Source organism: Hemitrygon akajei, chromosome 3 (genome assembly GCF_048418815.1).
Source record: "Hemitrygon akajei chromosome 3, sHemAka1.3, whole genome shotgun sequence".
NCBI lineage: Eukaryota > Metazoa > Chordata > Chondrichthyes > Myliobatiformes > Dasyatidae > Hemitrygon > Hemitrygon akajei.
This window is the reverse complement of record NC_133126.1, coordinates 76,601,245-76,617,112: the sequence shown is the minus strand read 5'-3', so window position 1 is coordinate 76,617,112 and position 15,868 is coordinate 76,601,245. Positions and strand designations below refer to the sequence as shown.

Below are 15,868 nucleotides of genomic sequence, written 5' to 3'. Positions count from 1 at the left end.
TTAATAGGCTTCAGTATTTCTGTGTTTTATGTGACTAAAATATCAGTCAGATTATGTAAACTTAGACACAGCAGGTCAGGCAGCATCGATGGAGGGGAATAAGCATTTGACATTTATGGGCCAACCCTTTATCAGAACTGGAAAGGAAGGGGGTGGAAGCCAAAATAAGGTGAGGGAGGGGAAGAACTCAAAGTGGCAGATGATAGGCATAGATAGGTTTCTACACTACGTTGATGACTGCATTTGTGCTGCTTCCTGCACCTATGCCATTCAACTTCATCAACACTGGCACCACCTTCCACCTTGTCCTCAAATTTACATGGCCCGTCTCCAATATCTCTCTTCCCTTTCTCCAGCTGTCTCTTATAACTGGTGACAGACTGGCTACTGATAACCAAAGTGACGGGAAGGGAAGGTGCAAGTAGAGATAGATGCTGGAGGGTGATAAGAGGGTGCAGATGCTAGACAAGTAAACAAGATGATAGTGGAACCAAATAAGGGAGAGATTAGGGATAAATGGACCATTAGGGGGTGAGGATAAGAGAACTAGAAGTTGTAGTGTGTGAGGTGATAGGCTGATGGTAGAGAGGAATGAAACAGAGTGACAGGGAACTAAAAGGAATAGAGGGAATGTATTTCCTTGCCGCAACCCGCTGTAGGAGTTGCAACATTTGTCTCTACATCGTCTCCCTCACCACCATCCAAGGACCCAAACAGCCCTTGTGGGCCAGAGAAGATTCGCATGAACCTCCTCTAATCTCATCTACCGCTTCTAATGCTCTCTGTGTGGTTTCATCCACATTAGAAAAATATTTTGTGGAATGCTTACACTCAATCTGCATTGGCTATCCTGATCTCCAGGTTGCATGTAATTTCACCTTTCTTGTTCCCACACCAACTTTCTCCATCGCCAATGTGAGCTAAAAGAACAGCATCTAATATTTTGCATGAATAATCTATAATGCAGCAGCATGAATATTGAGTTTTACAACTTTAGATAACCCTGTTCTCCTTTCTTTCTCCTGATTTGCCCCCACCTCCCCTCAGTCTGGTTTAATCTAGCTATCTTACACACACACACACACACACACACACACACACACACACACACACACACACACACACACACACACACACACACACACACACACACACACACACACACACACACACACACCCTCTGTTGGTCAGAGTCATGGATATTGCATCTTACTGTCTAGATACACAGGCCTGTGCAGTACATGGAGAGCAAGCTATTGCCCATGTAGCAAGCTCACCCTCTCCAGGCATCTGATGAACACGAAGGAACAGCTGGTACCAAACTGTATTGGTCTCTGCAGCATCGCAGGAGTTGCCAGTCAACATTGAACTCTATGTAATAAACACCCCCCCCCCCAAAAGGTTTGCTTCTGAAGCCCTCCCCATGAGTGGGTATAGTGGCAGGACCACACAGTTTTTTCTTCTCAGCAATATTTTTATTGTTTTTTTAAAATCAAAGCATAGTACAAAGGAAGTTTGTGCAGTACATAACAAATATACAATTCACATACGGTATATGAAAAGAGATGCACCCATAGTACAATCATGCTTTGGTTACCTCAGTGCCCTGACCTACCCCTCCCATTTCCCATCTCCAAGCCATCATTGCATTAGCAAAAAGGGTTAAACAGAACCTTTATCCCCACAAAGCTGCATTTGTATAGAGAAGGTGTATTTTCCTAACACATAAGCTGTTGTATGTTTACACGTCTTGAGTTCGTAGAATTTTACCAGAGAATGCTGAAAGTCAGGGAGTTATGTGCAGAGGAAAGGAGGAAGGGATGAATCTTTAGTTTGGCTGGGAATTCTGAAAATATTCAAGAAAGGGTCCCCACACCTTTTGGAACTTTATGTCCAAATTGAGAGTTGAATAATGGATCTTCTCAAGGTATAGACTGGACACGATGTCCCTAAGCCACTGAGCTGAGATCAGAGTTTTCCTTCTTGTAGATGAGCTGCCAACCATGGCTAACAAACTCCATCTGCCCAAAGCAACTGGTTTTAAGGTGCCATTGACTTGCCTTTGCCCGTTCTCCTGCAAGTAGAAATGGTTCCGCCAGGCTTAGTAGCTAAGCTACACATGAAGGCCAGGAGCTGGCCTTGGCTGTTTGAGGCACAAGTCATTGAGAGCATTTAATATTTAGTGGGAGCTTGTTCCCATCACCACTCCGGGCTATAACCGTCAATCTGCCTCTCTACCAGAGGCCTTTAAGTTTTTGAATCTTGAATCTTTAGGTTCAGACTCAGGGAATAACTGTCAAACACAGTTTACTTAAAAGTACATACTGTTTATTAGCAAGCTTGTGTTCTCAGTTGGCAACAGAGTCTCTGCTCACCGAGCTTGAGAAAATCTGTAGCCAAGTGAGCCAAGAATACTGTATGGAGCTGTTGATATACATTACATAAACACAAAGTACTCTGCAGATGCTGGGGTCAAAGCAACATGTACAACAAACTGGAGGAACTCAGCAGGTCATGCAGCATATATTGTTATCACATATTTTGATAAGGGTAGACTGAGAAGCTTCTCATGGAACAAACACCTCTTTGTTCATACATTATTCTCACAGCACGACTTGTCAAGCTGCCAATAAGTCAGTTAGGTTCTAACCCTTTTAATTCTGTATACAATTCCTCATAACAATCTTAAAGGAACACACACACTCTACTTTTTCAATAACCTCACTATCTGTTTCCATCTGTTAATGTGATTTTATATGATTGTACTTGTGCATTTGGAAGGCTGGGAGAGTGGTTGTATGTCCCTTTTGGTTATTCTTTATTGTGAATACAACTCCTGTGTCAGTCACAAATAGTATCACTGACCTATATAAATAGAACACAAATCACCAGAGGTTTTCTGTTAAGTCTTAAGTATAAAATAATCAATCGGAGTACATTCATCATATGAAAAAATGGAGATTAATTGTGTTTTCTTGTGTCACTTTGCCCTTGTTATAACCCACTAAGTGGCAGTCTTACAGATAGCGTACTTAATATAGAGCCTGTTACATTCCTTTTGAAATGTCATAAAATGCGATTAAAATATTCATCAGTAAATTATATATGCTGCAATATTCAGTTATGCCAACTCTAGTAGTTCCTGACCAATGATTTCAGAGTGAATAGTTAAATGTAGTTTTATTTTAAACTAAGAGGCATGTGGTAATTCTTGTTTGAATAAATCATAAAATTATAAATAGTACCCTAAAAGAATGCGACAAGAACTTGTTTAATTAAGTTTTCCTGGAGTTAATTACAATAGAGGGATCAACTAGAAAAGGATTTTGAAGTTGTCACAATTCACCAACCATAATCAGGAGTATGTTTGAAGTTATTAGTTTGATTTCAATACCAAGATCACTCTAGTGCATGCAATGTTCAGTGGAGCATGTTTTGTCTTGTTCATTGTTACGTTTAATGTCAATTACTGCTTTGAAGGATGGTTCTCACAAATGCAGATTAATTTTGTTACATAGCCTGAATTTTATCATTTTACATTAGATGTATAAAGATAAAAAAAATCTAGTACACCTTTGTTGCTAATTTCCAACCTACACTCACAAGCTCCAACTTTGACACATCATTCATTCTCTTTCTCCCCCACCTTTTTCCCCGCTCCTCCCCCCCTACACACACATTTCACGATTTAGCAACCAATATCTGTTGTAAGCCCACAAGTTCTTACAGGTATCTCATTAAAGCCTCCTTCAATCCTTCTTGCAAGAATACCATTCCATTCTCCCAGATCTCTCAATCTGTTTTGATGGGGACATTTTCAAAACCAGTGTTTCTGAGGTTGCAATCTTTTTCCTTAGCAATGGTTTCTTTTCCCCTGTAGTTAACAGGGCCCTCAATCGCATCTGTTATTATTTCTTGAAATTCTGCTGTTTTGTACTTTCTTCCCACTCACAGCAAGGGTAGGATTCCCCTTGTCCTCATCTTCCACCCATCACCTTCCAAATTCACCAGATCATCCTCTGTAATGTTCCCATGAAATGTGATAACACAAACAGATCTCCCCCTTCCCTCACTAAGCAGCTTTTAATCCGCAACTCAAACAAGAGAAAATCTGTAAATACTGAAAATCCAAGCAATACACAAAATGCCCAAAACATCAACTGTACTTCCCCCCACCTCTGATAGATGCTGCCTGGCCTGCTGAGTTCCAACAGCATTTTGAGTGTTTTGTTTAATCCATGACTCCCTGTTTCACTCTCTCATCTCCTTCTTGCCCACAGAAGGCAAAGAGTGGTTGTAGATGGGTCATATTCTGCATGGAGGTTGGTGACCAATGGTGTGCCTTTGGGATCTGTTCTAGGACCCCTATTCTTTGTGATTTTTATAAATGACCAGACTGAGTAAGTAGAGGGATGGGTTAGTAAATTCGCTGGTGACACAAAGGTTGAGAGTGTTGTAGATTGTGTGGAGGGCTGTCAGAGGTTACAGCGGGACATTGATAGGATGCAAAACTGGGCTGAGAAGTGGCAGATGGAGTTCAACCTAGTTAAGTGTAAGGTGGTTAATTTTGGTAGCTCAAATACGATGGCAGAATACAGCATTAATGGTAAGACTCTTGGCAGTGTGGAGGATCAGAGGGATCTTGGGGTCCGAGTCCATAGGACACTCAAAGCTGCTACGCAGGTTGACTCTGTGGTTAAGAAAGTGTATGGTGCATTGGCCTTCATCAACTGTGGGATTGAATTTAAGAGGTGAGATGTAATGTATAATAGGACCCTGGTCAGACCCCACTTGGAGTACTGTGCTCAATTCTGGTCACCTCACTACAGAAAGGACGTAGAAGCCATAGAAAGGGTGCAGAAAAGATTTACAAGGATGTTGCCTGGGTTGAGGAGCATGCCCTATAAGAGTAGGTTGAGTGAACTCGGCCTTTTCTCCTTGGAGCAACGGAGGATGAGAGGTGACCTGATAGAGGTGTACAAGATACTTTATACTTTATTGTCACCAAACAATTGATACAAGAGCTTACAATCATCACAGCGATATTTGATTCTGCGCTTCGTGCTCCCTGAAGTACAAATCAAAGTAAATATAATAAAAATTTTAATTATAAATCATAATTAGAAAATAGAAAAGGGAAAGTAAGGTAGTGCAAGTCAGGTCCGGATATTTGGAAGGTACGACCCAGATCTGGGTCAGGATCCATTCAGCGGTCTTATCACAGTTGGAAAGAAGCTGTTCCCAAATCTGGCTGTACAAATCTTCAAGCTCCTGAACCTTCTCCCGGAAGGAAGAGGGACAAAAAGTGTGTTGGCTGGATGGGTCGTGTCCTTGATTATCCTGGCAGCACTGCTCCGACAGCGTGCGGTGTGAAGTGAGTCCAAGGATGGAAGATTGGTTTGTGTGATGTGCTGGGCTATGTTCACGATCTTCTGCAGCTTATTCCGGTCTTGGACAGGACAACTTCCATACCAGGTTGTGATGCACCCTAGAAGAATGCTTTCTACGGTGCATCTATAAAAATTAGTGAGGGTTTTAGGGGACAGGCCAAATTTCTTCAGCTTTCTCAGGACGTAAAGGCGCTGGTGGGCCTTGTTGGCAGTGGATTCTGCTTGGTTAGACTGTTATGATACCAGCCCCCTCCTTTGTGAGAATTGCAAGAGCCCTAGTGAAAGGGGGGTCAATGACCCGAGAGAGAGAGCAAGAGAGAGAGAGAGACAGGCTGAATGGACACAGGAAATGGAAAGACAGCGACGTGCTGGATACCGCATTCCACTGGGACAAAAGCTGGCGACTGTGGCATTGTTCTCAGGAGACACCTGGGAACTGCAGACGTGCCAACTCGCAGGGACATTGTAAAGCCCTCGGGTAAAGTGGGCTGGTTGAGAGAGAGATTGCATCACCTGCAACCTGATTGACACCTGAGATCCCGTGAGGCAGTATAAAGAAGGGTCTGAAAGAGGACGACCCTCAGACGCACCAAGGAGACACCAAGAAGCACGATACCGCTTCCCGTGGGAACGGGAAGCCATTTTGAAGGAAGCCACGTGCGTTAAATTCCGAATGCGGAGTTTGTGGCTAGAACCAACGGAAGATCGCTTTTAACTAACAACGGGGAAGATCGCTCCCCTGATTCCACGGATGTTTTGGGCAAGTTTTTCCGTTTATCTCTCTCTCTCTCCAACACGTGAAACCAAAAGGGAAAAGCCTGCAGACTTCAGAGTGACTCTTTATATTTCCAATTGGACTCAGTATTATACCCTAGACAACGAAAGAGCTTATTTCTGAGTGATTATTAATGTACCTGCGTTTTAGATTGAGTATTGACGCATGTTATCTGAATGTTTGTATTAACCTTAATTTTTGTGCCCCTTTATTAATAAAACTTTTGAAAATAGTACCATTGGACTTCAACAGACATATCTATCTTTGCTGGTAAGTGAAACCAGTTACTGGTTTCCTAACAAGACCAAGTCAGGTCATTTGTGATATTCATCCTGAGGAACTTAAAGCTTTTGACCTGTTCCATCTGCGCACCACCGATGTAGATGGGGCCGTGCAGTCCGCTACTCCTTCTGAAGTCAACAGCCAATTCCTTCGTCTTGCTGACATTGAGGGATAGATTATTGTCTTTGCACCATGCCACCAGGTTCTTAATTTCCTCTCTGTACTCATACTCATCATTACCCAAGATACGGCCTACAATTGTGGTATCATCAGCAAACTTATATATTTAGTTTGATGGAAACTTGGCTACACAATCATGGGTGTACAGTGAGTATAGCAGGGGGCTGAGTACACAGCCTTGTGGGGCACTGGTGCTCAGAGTGGTTGTAGAGGAGAGCTTGTCTCCTATTTTTACATCCTGGGTCCTGTCTGTGAGGAAGTTGAAGATCCAGCTGCAGATCTGAGTGCTAAGACCCAGATTCTGGAGCTTAGGAATCAGTTTATTTGGAATGATGGTATTAAAGGCAGAGCTGTAGTCATTGAAAATGAGCCTTACATATGAGTCTTTATTCTCCAGGTGTTATAAGGAGGAATGTAGTGCCAGAGAGATGGCATCTGCTGTTGACCGGTAGGCTGTGGTTGATGTGTGCCATAACCAATTGCTCAAAGTACTTCATAGCAATTGATGTCAGAGCCACAGGTCAATAGTCATTCAGACATGCCACCATGCTTTTCTTCAGCACTGGGATTATCATTGCCTTCTTAAAGCAAGAGGGGATCTTAGACTGAAGCAGGGAGCAGTTGTTGATGTCAGCAAACACTCCAGCTAGCTCGCTTGCACAGGCCCGGAGAACCCGTCCTGGGACGTCATCTGGGCCCGTCGGCTTCCTTGAATTTATCTTCAGGAAGGCTCTTCTAACGTCTTCCTCGGTGACGAGGAATCTCGAAGCCACTAGGTCCGGTTCATCCGGAGGGTGCGGGAGGCTCCTCTTCTATTCGAATCTTACATAGAATACGTTAAGTTTGCCAAGAAGAGAAGCACTACAGTTATTGATATTCCCAGCCTTTTCTTTGCGCCCAGTGATCTCATTTAGACCCTGCCATAGTCTACTGACATCCCTCTGGTTAGCCTGGGCTTCGAACTTGGCTCAATATTGCCTCTTGGCGCCCTTAATGGCTTTGCGGAGTTCACGCCTGGATTCCATGTAACGACTGGTATCCCTGGACCTAAAAGCCGCAGCTCTAGCCTTCAAAAGGGATTGGACCTCATAATTCATCAAAGGTTTCCGGTTAGGGAATACCCGGATCGTCTCGATAATGAGAGGCATTGATCGTGTGAATAGTCAGAGGCTTTTTCCCATGGCTGAAATGGCTTGCATGAGAGGGCAGTTTTAAGGTGCTTGGAATTAGGTACAGAGGAGATGTCAGAGGTATGTTTTTTATGCAGAGAGTGGTGAGTGCGTGGAATCGGTTGCCGGCAGCAGTGGTGGAGTCGGAAACGACAAGGTCTTTTAAGAGACTCCAGGATAGTTACATGGAGCTTAGAAAAATAGAGGGCTATGGGTAAGCCTAGGTAGTTCTGAGGTAAGGACATGTTTGGCACAGCTTTGTGGGTCGAAGGGCCTTTATTGTGCTGTAGGTTTTTTGTGTTCTATGGTCTAAAATATATGAGCAATGTAAAACAAAAAAATTCAGACAATGGACATCTGAAAGCTAAATGGAAAATGCTCAAGATTTAATACTTATGAAGAGAGAAAGAAAGGTAAAATGATCAACTCTCTCAATGGACAAAGTCCAGCCTTTTGCTTTTTTCCTTCTTTGATCTTGCACTCTTGTTATTGTCTGGTTTGCCCTCTGTTACATAGTTCTTTTTGTACCACCTCATCAATCTCTCATATTTTTATCTCATTTACCATTAGAAAATTACATGCTCTTCTTGAACATATTGGTAAAGTTATGACTGAATCTGCATTCTTATGATAAGCTGGGGTTCACCTGTGAATTTTTATCCAATTTAATCAAATTTCAGCCTGTTATTACATTATTGGTCACCATTCATGCCAGTGTCAATAATTCAACAGTCAGTCTATGTACACGTCTCAAATGAACTGGGAGAGGAAATGAAGGCCCATGATGTATAAAGATTGTTTGAAAATTGACTACATTTATTTTGATCCAGCATCCTAATAGTACTTTACTGTTTTTTATTTATATTAATGACATGAAAATTGATGGATAGCAAGGAAAATTACCTAAAGCTACAGCAAGATAGAAATCAGATAGAAAATTGGACATGCTACTGGAAGATGGACTTTAATCCCTTGAAGTATGAAATGAGGCATTTTGAGAAGTCAAATAAGAATAGGGCATACATGGTTAACGATAAGGCTCTAAGTAATATTGATGAATGGAGACACATAGGGTCCTGAACCATAGCAGCAACACAGATTGGAAGTAGTAAAGCACACTTCCCTTCATATGCTCTGTAAATAATACAAAAGATAGGACATTAAATTACAACTTTATTAAACACAAGTTGGTCCACTCTTGGAATAGTGTGCAACACAGTCCGAAGATTATGATGGAGAGAGTGTAAAGGAGATTCACCCTGAAGTTGCCTGGATTAGAAGACGTTAGTTATGTGGTGACATTGGATAGGCTGTGCTTCTTTATCCTGAAGCTAAGAAGTCTGAGGGGTGGCTTGATAGAGGTGTATAAGATTACAAAGGCATTAGATGGGATAGATGGTCAAAATCTCTTTCCTAATGGAGGGGTATCAAAAGCAAGAAGACTTAGATTTAAGGTGAGAGGAAAGAGTTTTATAATGGAGGGGTAAGTCTTTCACACAAAGCTTGGCTGATATCTGGTATGCACAGCCTGATGAGTTGGTAGAAACAGATACAACTCCAGATGCTTAACTAGGCAAGGCATGGAAGGGTAATGTATCCAATGATCCCAAAAGTGGGATTCATGTCGATGAGCCAAAAAGGTTGGCATGGCACAAATTCGATATTTAGCAGAAATTAACTATAATGTGAATTTTCAAAAAACAAAATGTACTGAAAGATCAAACAACAACACACACAAAATGCTGGTGGAACGCAGCAGGCCAGACAGCATCTATAGGGAGAAGTGCTGTCGACATTTCGGGTGGAGACCCTTCGTCAGGACAGCACTTCTCCCTATAGATGCTGCGGCATTTTGTGTGTGTTGTTTGAATTTCCAGCACCTGCAGATTTCCTCATGTTTGCTAACTGAAAGGTCTATACTTTTCTTTTGTAGGTTGGGAGGAACAGTATCTGCATACAAGATAGTACCTGATGAGGTTGATGAAATCAAGGTAAATGGCTAGTTTTACTCACTTCTCAATTCTCGTTTAACAACACTATGAGACTTTTTATCACCTGAATTCTGGACTGGCTTATGCATACTTAGGATCTAGAGTTCTGAAGTATATGCATTTTCAACTCCAAACTAATAAAATCACTCAGCCCTTAACGGTGCACAAGCAGGATTAATTGAGTGTATGATATGCTCTATTTTTCAAAAGTTAACATGGTCAATGGTGAATAGATTGTTAATTACTCAGTCTTTGTTGTTGACCAGAAATTAAATAATCCATGCAGATTTTCAAAAATATCTTTATACTTTTGACAACTTGAAGAATAAATAATTTGGTTTAAACAGCAGTTCAAAATTAACTGCAAAAGTGAATGTTGATGGATCAGATGTTCATAGAATTTTAAAGCATGGAAGGTAGTCCATCAAATTATGACCAAAAGTATGCTTATTTTTCTTCCACTGCCCTAGCAATGTTTGTCTTTAAATTATTTAGCGAATACACTTTTTGAAAGTTATACATTCGGCCCTCCTTCTCCGCGGAGGATTGGTTCCAGAACACCCCGTGAATACCAAAACCGCGGAGGCTCAAGTCGGTAGACTTTATGACCCGGCAGAGCTCCGGAGCTTATTTAACCTGTCTCAGTGCGGTGGACTTTAGGACCCGCCGCCCACAGTGTTTCTGTTCTGGAAAACGATTATGATTGAAAATAAAGTGGAAATAATAAAGCAATTGGAAAGAGGTGAAACGCCATCGGTCATTGGAAAAGCATTAGACTACAGTCGGTCAACGATTCGAACAATTTTAAAGGATAAAGTGAGAATAATGGAGCATGTGAAGGCCCTGCCCTGATGAAAGCTACAGTTATTACTAAGCATTGCAGTGGTTTAATTATTGAAATACATATGTTTCTTAAGTATTTTGTATGCATAGAAAGGTAAGATATATACTATATACTAAGACAAACGTTTGACTAACTGATGCTAAATAAAACCGGATGTACCTGTTCCGACTTAGAGAACTTCAGGGTTTTTTTTTCGATTTCCGATCCACGGTAACCTATGTACATCCTCCCGTATATTTTAAATCATCTCCAGATTACTTACTCAGATTCAGATTCAGTTTATTGTCATTTAGAAACCACAAATGCAATGCAGTTAAAAAATGAGACAATGTTCCTCCAGAATGATATCACAAGAGCATATGACAAAACAGACTACACCAGAAAATCCACATAATGTTTGGCAATCCCCAATCCAGAGTCCGGAGAGGCTGCTGCATATTAATATCGCGCTACTGTCTTAGCGCGTTACCCGGAAAGGAGCTCCAAACCCACCAGACAAAACAAGACCAAAAACTAAAGCTACAAGACCTGCACAAAACCACATAGTTACAACAGTGCAAACAATAGCATAATTGATAAAAAACAGACCATGGGCACAATAAAAGTAGTCCAAAGATGTTAAAGGACTATAAGTTCAAAAGAAATTACCACACAGTTTCCACAAGTCCCCAGGGTCCCGACAGACTCGCCATCCCATGCTGGCGGCAGAAGGGAGTACCCCTGCTATGGACTTCCACGGCGCCGCCCGACTCAGCCTCGCAGATGCAGCACACAATGAAAGCTCCGTCAAACCCAGCCTCGCAGACGCAGCACACACTGAAAGCAACATGACTGCAGCAGACTTCGAGTCCGTCGAACCTCCGAGCCGACGACCATCCCTTCCGGCACAGCTTCTCCGAGCACCATCCTCTGCCGAGTGTATTAAGACAGCCCCGCAAACGGCCATCGGCAACGCGACCCCGAGGACTGGGGGCCTGTTCTTCCCAGCAGAGTCCCGGACCTCACAGCAGCAGCAGCAACGAAGAAGGTCTTCCTGGAGATTTCCCAATGCTCCTCCGTGCTCCCACATCCGTTTTCAATCGATTATGATTGTGCACAGCACCCCACTTCACAAATAACAGATTATCAGCTCCGGAGTGGCCGCTGCAAGCTGCGTCGTGCCGCCATCTTGGAAATGTATAATACCTAATACAAAGTAAATGCTATGTAAGTAGTTGTTGTACTGTATTGTTTAGGGATAATGACAAGAAAAAGAAGTCTGTACATGCTCAAACAACAAGTGCTGGAGAAAGAACTTCTGGGTTTTCCCGATCTGTGGTTGGTTGAATCCGCGCATGCGGAACCCACGGATAAGGAGGGCCAACTATATTTGATGTTTTGGGTTTTTTCCCCTCTATTTCATGGATGTCTGAAAAGAGTAAAGATTTCAGGTAGTATACTGTATACATTTGCTGATGTTAAATTGAACTATTGAACCATTTCTGCCACTTCATCAGCAGATTACTCTTTTCCATTGTCACTTATTTTAAATCTCTTCCTCTGGTTACTGACACAGCTGTTATTGAAGATAGTTTCCATAAGTGTGTCAAATCTCCTTATAATTTTGCTCCTCTACATTAAATCTTCCCTTTGCCTTTATTGCTATAAGGTGAACAAGTTCAGATTTGCCCTCTCCTTATAACTGACTCTTCAGTACTAATAGATCACATCTACTCCCTCTTTAAGAAACTCTTGCCATCCTTCCCCATGTGCGGTGTACTGAAATGTACATAATGAGCCAGCTACACAGTGTTTTTCTCTCTTGAATGACTAACAGAAAACTGATTAATTACTTAAGTGCACATAGTATAGATAATGACATATTTTATCTCAGTTTTCAGAAAATGTTGGCAGTTTATGCACATTATCACAGTTTTTGATTGTGCATTTCAAAGCTCTGAATGTGTTACGGCAATTTTTGTTTGCGTATTCATTTTTGACGACATACCAACTTCCATTGGTAGCACTGGAAATGAATGAATATCTTGAAATATTCAAAGTTCAAAGTAAATTTATTATCAAAGTACATATATATCACCATATATAACCCTGAGATTCATTTTGTGGGCATACTCTTATAAGTCCATAATAGGATAATAGCCATAATAGAATCAATGAAAGACCGCAGCAATATGGGTGTTCATCCATTGTGCAAAAGACAACAACATGTGGAAATACAAAAAGAAAAAAAAAAGATTATAAATAAATAAGGAATAAATATTGAGAACATGAGATGAAGAGTCCTTGAAAGTGAGTCAATAGGGTGTGTGAAATTACCCCCTTTGGTTCAAGAGCCTGATGGCTGAAAGACAATAACTGTTCTTGAACTGAGTGGTGTGAGTCTTAAGGCTCCTAAACCTTCTTCATGATGTCAGGAGCAAGAAGAGAGCATGGCATGGTTGGTGGGGGTCCCTGATTGTGGATGCTGCTCTCCTGCAAAAAAGCTTTGTGTAGGTGTGTTCAATGGTGGGGAGGTTATTTACACATGATGGAGTGGACTGTATTTACTACTTTTATAGGATTTTTCAATAAAGGGGATTGGTGTTGGCATATCAGCCTTATTTTGCAGCCAGACAATATACTCTGCACCACACATCTGTAGAGGTTTGGCAGAGTTTTAGATGTCACGCTGAAGTAGAGGTGCTGCTGTGCTTTCTTCATAATTGCACTTAAGTATTAGGCCCACTGAAGGTCCGCTGAAATGATAACACGAGGAATTTAAAGTTGCTGACCCTCTCCATGTCAGATATTCTCTGATGAGGACTGGCTCATGGCTCTCTGATTTCCTTCTCCTGAAGTCAATAATTAGTTCCTTGGTCTTGCTGACATTGATGAGAGGTTGTTGTGGCAGCACTTAGCCAAATTTTCAATTTCTCTTTTCTGCTGATTTGGTCACATTTGATTGGGGCTACTACAGTGGCGTCATCAGCAAACTTGAATATAGCATTGAAGCTGAGCTTAGCCATACAGTCATAAGTGTGAAGCGAGTAGAGCAGGGTGCTAAGCACATGGCCTTGTGGTGAACCTGTACAGATAAAGATTTCGGAGGAGTTGTTGTTACTTATCCAAACTGGGGTATACAAGTGATGAAATCAAGGGTCCAATTACACAAGGAGGTATAGAGGCCAAAGTCTTGAAGTTTATTGATTAGTCTTGACTGGATGATAATATTGAATGCCGAACTGTAGTCGTTAAAGATCATCCAGATGTATGCTCCTTTGCTATCCAGATTATCCAGGGTTGAGTATAGAGCCAATCTGCTGTTGAACTGTTGCGCTAGTAGGCAAATTGCAGCAGAGCCAAGTTGTTTCTCAGGCAGTTGTTGATACGTTTCATCATTAACCATTCAAAACACTTCATCACTATGGATGTTAGTGCTTCTGGGCAGTAACAGGATTTAAGTAATAGGATTTAAGAGGCAGGTTACCATGTTCTTCTTTGACACTGGTATTATAAGTGAAATCTGCTTGAAGTAGGTGGGTATTTCAGAATGCCGAAGCAAGAAGTTAAAGATCTCAGTTAACACTACAGCCAGTTGATGAGCACGTCTTTAGAACTTGGCCAGCTGCTCTGTCTGGGTTCCCTATTTTCAGCTTTCCAAAGACAGCTGACACGTCAGCCTCACAGACTGTTATCACAGAATCATCGGGGGATGTGGGAGTTCATGATAACTCCTTTCCTGTTTTTCCAGTGAAAGCGAGCATAGAAAGCAATAAGTTAATCTGGAAATTAAGCCCTATTGTTGCCTGTGCCGCCTGGTTTTACTTTATAAGAAGTGATGGCATTCAAGCCCAGCCACAACTGCCGAGAATCCTTCGTTGATTAAAGTTTTGTTTGGAATTGCCTCTTTACCCATGAGATAGTTTTCCTGGACCTCTTGTAACTTTCTTGGTCATTAGACTTGAACGTCTCTGAACTGGACCCCAGCATATTGCGGATCTCACGATTCATCCATGGCTTCTGGTTGAGTGGAACGGAATAATTTTCTTGGGACACACTCATTTGAAACTTTTATAAAGTCCATGACAACCATGGCATATTCATTCAGATCCACAGATGAATCCTTGTACACAACCCAGTCCACCGACTTGAAGCAATCCTCTACCTCTCATGACCACCTCTTTGCTGTCCTAATCTCTGGAGCTTTGTTCTTTAGCTTCTGCCTGTATGCAGGTAGCAGAAGGATAGCCAAGTGATCCAATTTACCAGAATGTGGTCTGGGCATGGAACGGTAAGCATTCCTTATCTTAGTATCACAATGGTCTAGTGTTATATGCTGATGGTAATTGGGCAGGGATTTCTTAAAAACAAGCCTGATTGAAGTACCTGACTGTGATTTGAAATGCATTAGGATGGACTGTTTCTTGTTTGGAGATGACCCATCATGCAGTATCTCAAGCACTGGATTATAGTCGGCCGCTGGTGGTATGTAAACTGCAGTCAGGATTTTGGAGGAGAACTCCCTAGGTAAACAGTACAGATAACATTTAATCATTAAGTGTTCTAGGGAACAAGAGTTCGACAAAACCATCACACCCACCTTCATCTTTTGCCTTTTTTGTATCAGCAGTTCACTTTATCCTGTGAAACTGCATTGGGGTCTGATTGCTGTATCTTGTGTACTGTGAGTAAACCATGTCTCAGTCAAACATAGAACACAACAATATCTCATTTCCCTCCAATCCAACAATTTTGCCCTCAGATCCTTAATTTTGTTCTCCAGCACCTGCACATTTGCTATCAAGATGTTGGATAGAATATTGATGCCATTAACTCAGTTAAGCAATGTTAAAAAGGAATGGGTGTAAATTAACACCAGTGTCAATGCCCGAACCAAAGGTGATGATGAATCAGTATGTAAAATGGAGATTGTAAATCTGGATGAATGGTGCCACACAACAACCTCTCACTCAATATCAGCAGGACCAAGGAGCTGACTATTGACTACAGGAGGAGGAAGCTGGAGGTCCACAAGCCAGTGTTCATCTGGGATCACAGGTGGAGAGGGATCAGCACTTTAAGTTCCTTGATGTCAACATCTCAGAGGATCTGTCCTGGGTCCAGCACCTAAGTGCCATTACAAAGGAAGCACAGCGGTGCCTTTACTTTCTTGGATGTTTGCATTGATTTGACATGTCAACTAAAACTTTGCTAAATTTCTATAGATCTGTGGTGGAGAATATATTGACTGGTTGCAT

General features: G+C 41.8%; 1 protein-coding gene across 20 annotated transcripts in view; it reads left to right on the top strand.

Moving 5' to 3' along the window:
* The window catches only part of LOC140725128 (gephyrin), a 598,333-nt gene that overhangs the window by 286,777 nt on the left and 295,688 nt on the right, over positions 1-15,868 (top strand). For all 20 annotated transcript variants that reach the window (XM_073040176.1, XM_073040167.1, XM_073040183.1 and 17 more), the window contains exon 3: positions 9,730-9,787. In XM_073040176.1, the coding sequence (XP_072896277.1) occupies positions 9,730-9,787 (58 nt within the window). The remainder of the gene's footprint in view (positions 1-9,729; positions 9,788-15,868) is intronic.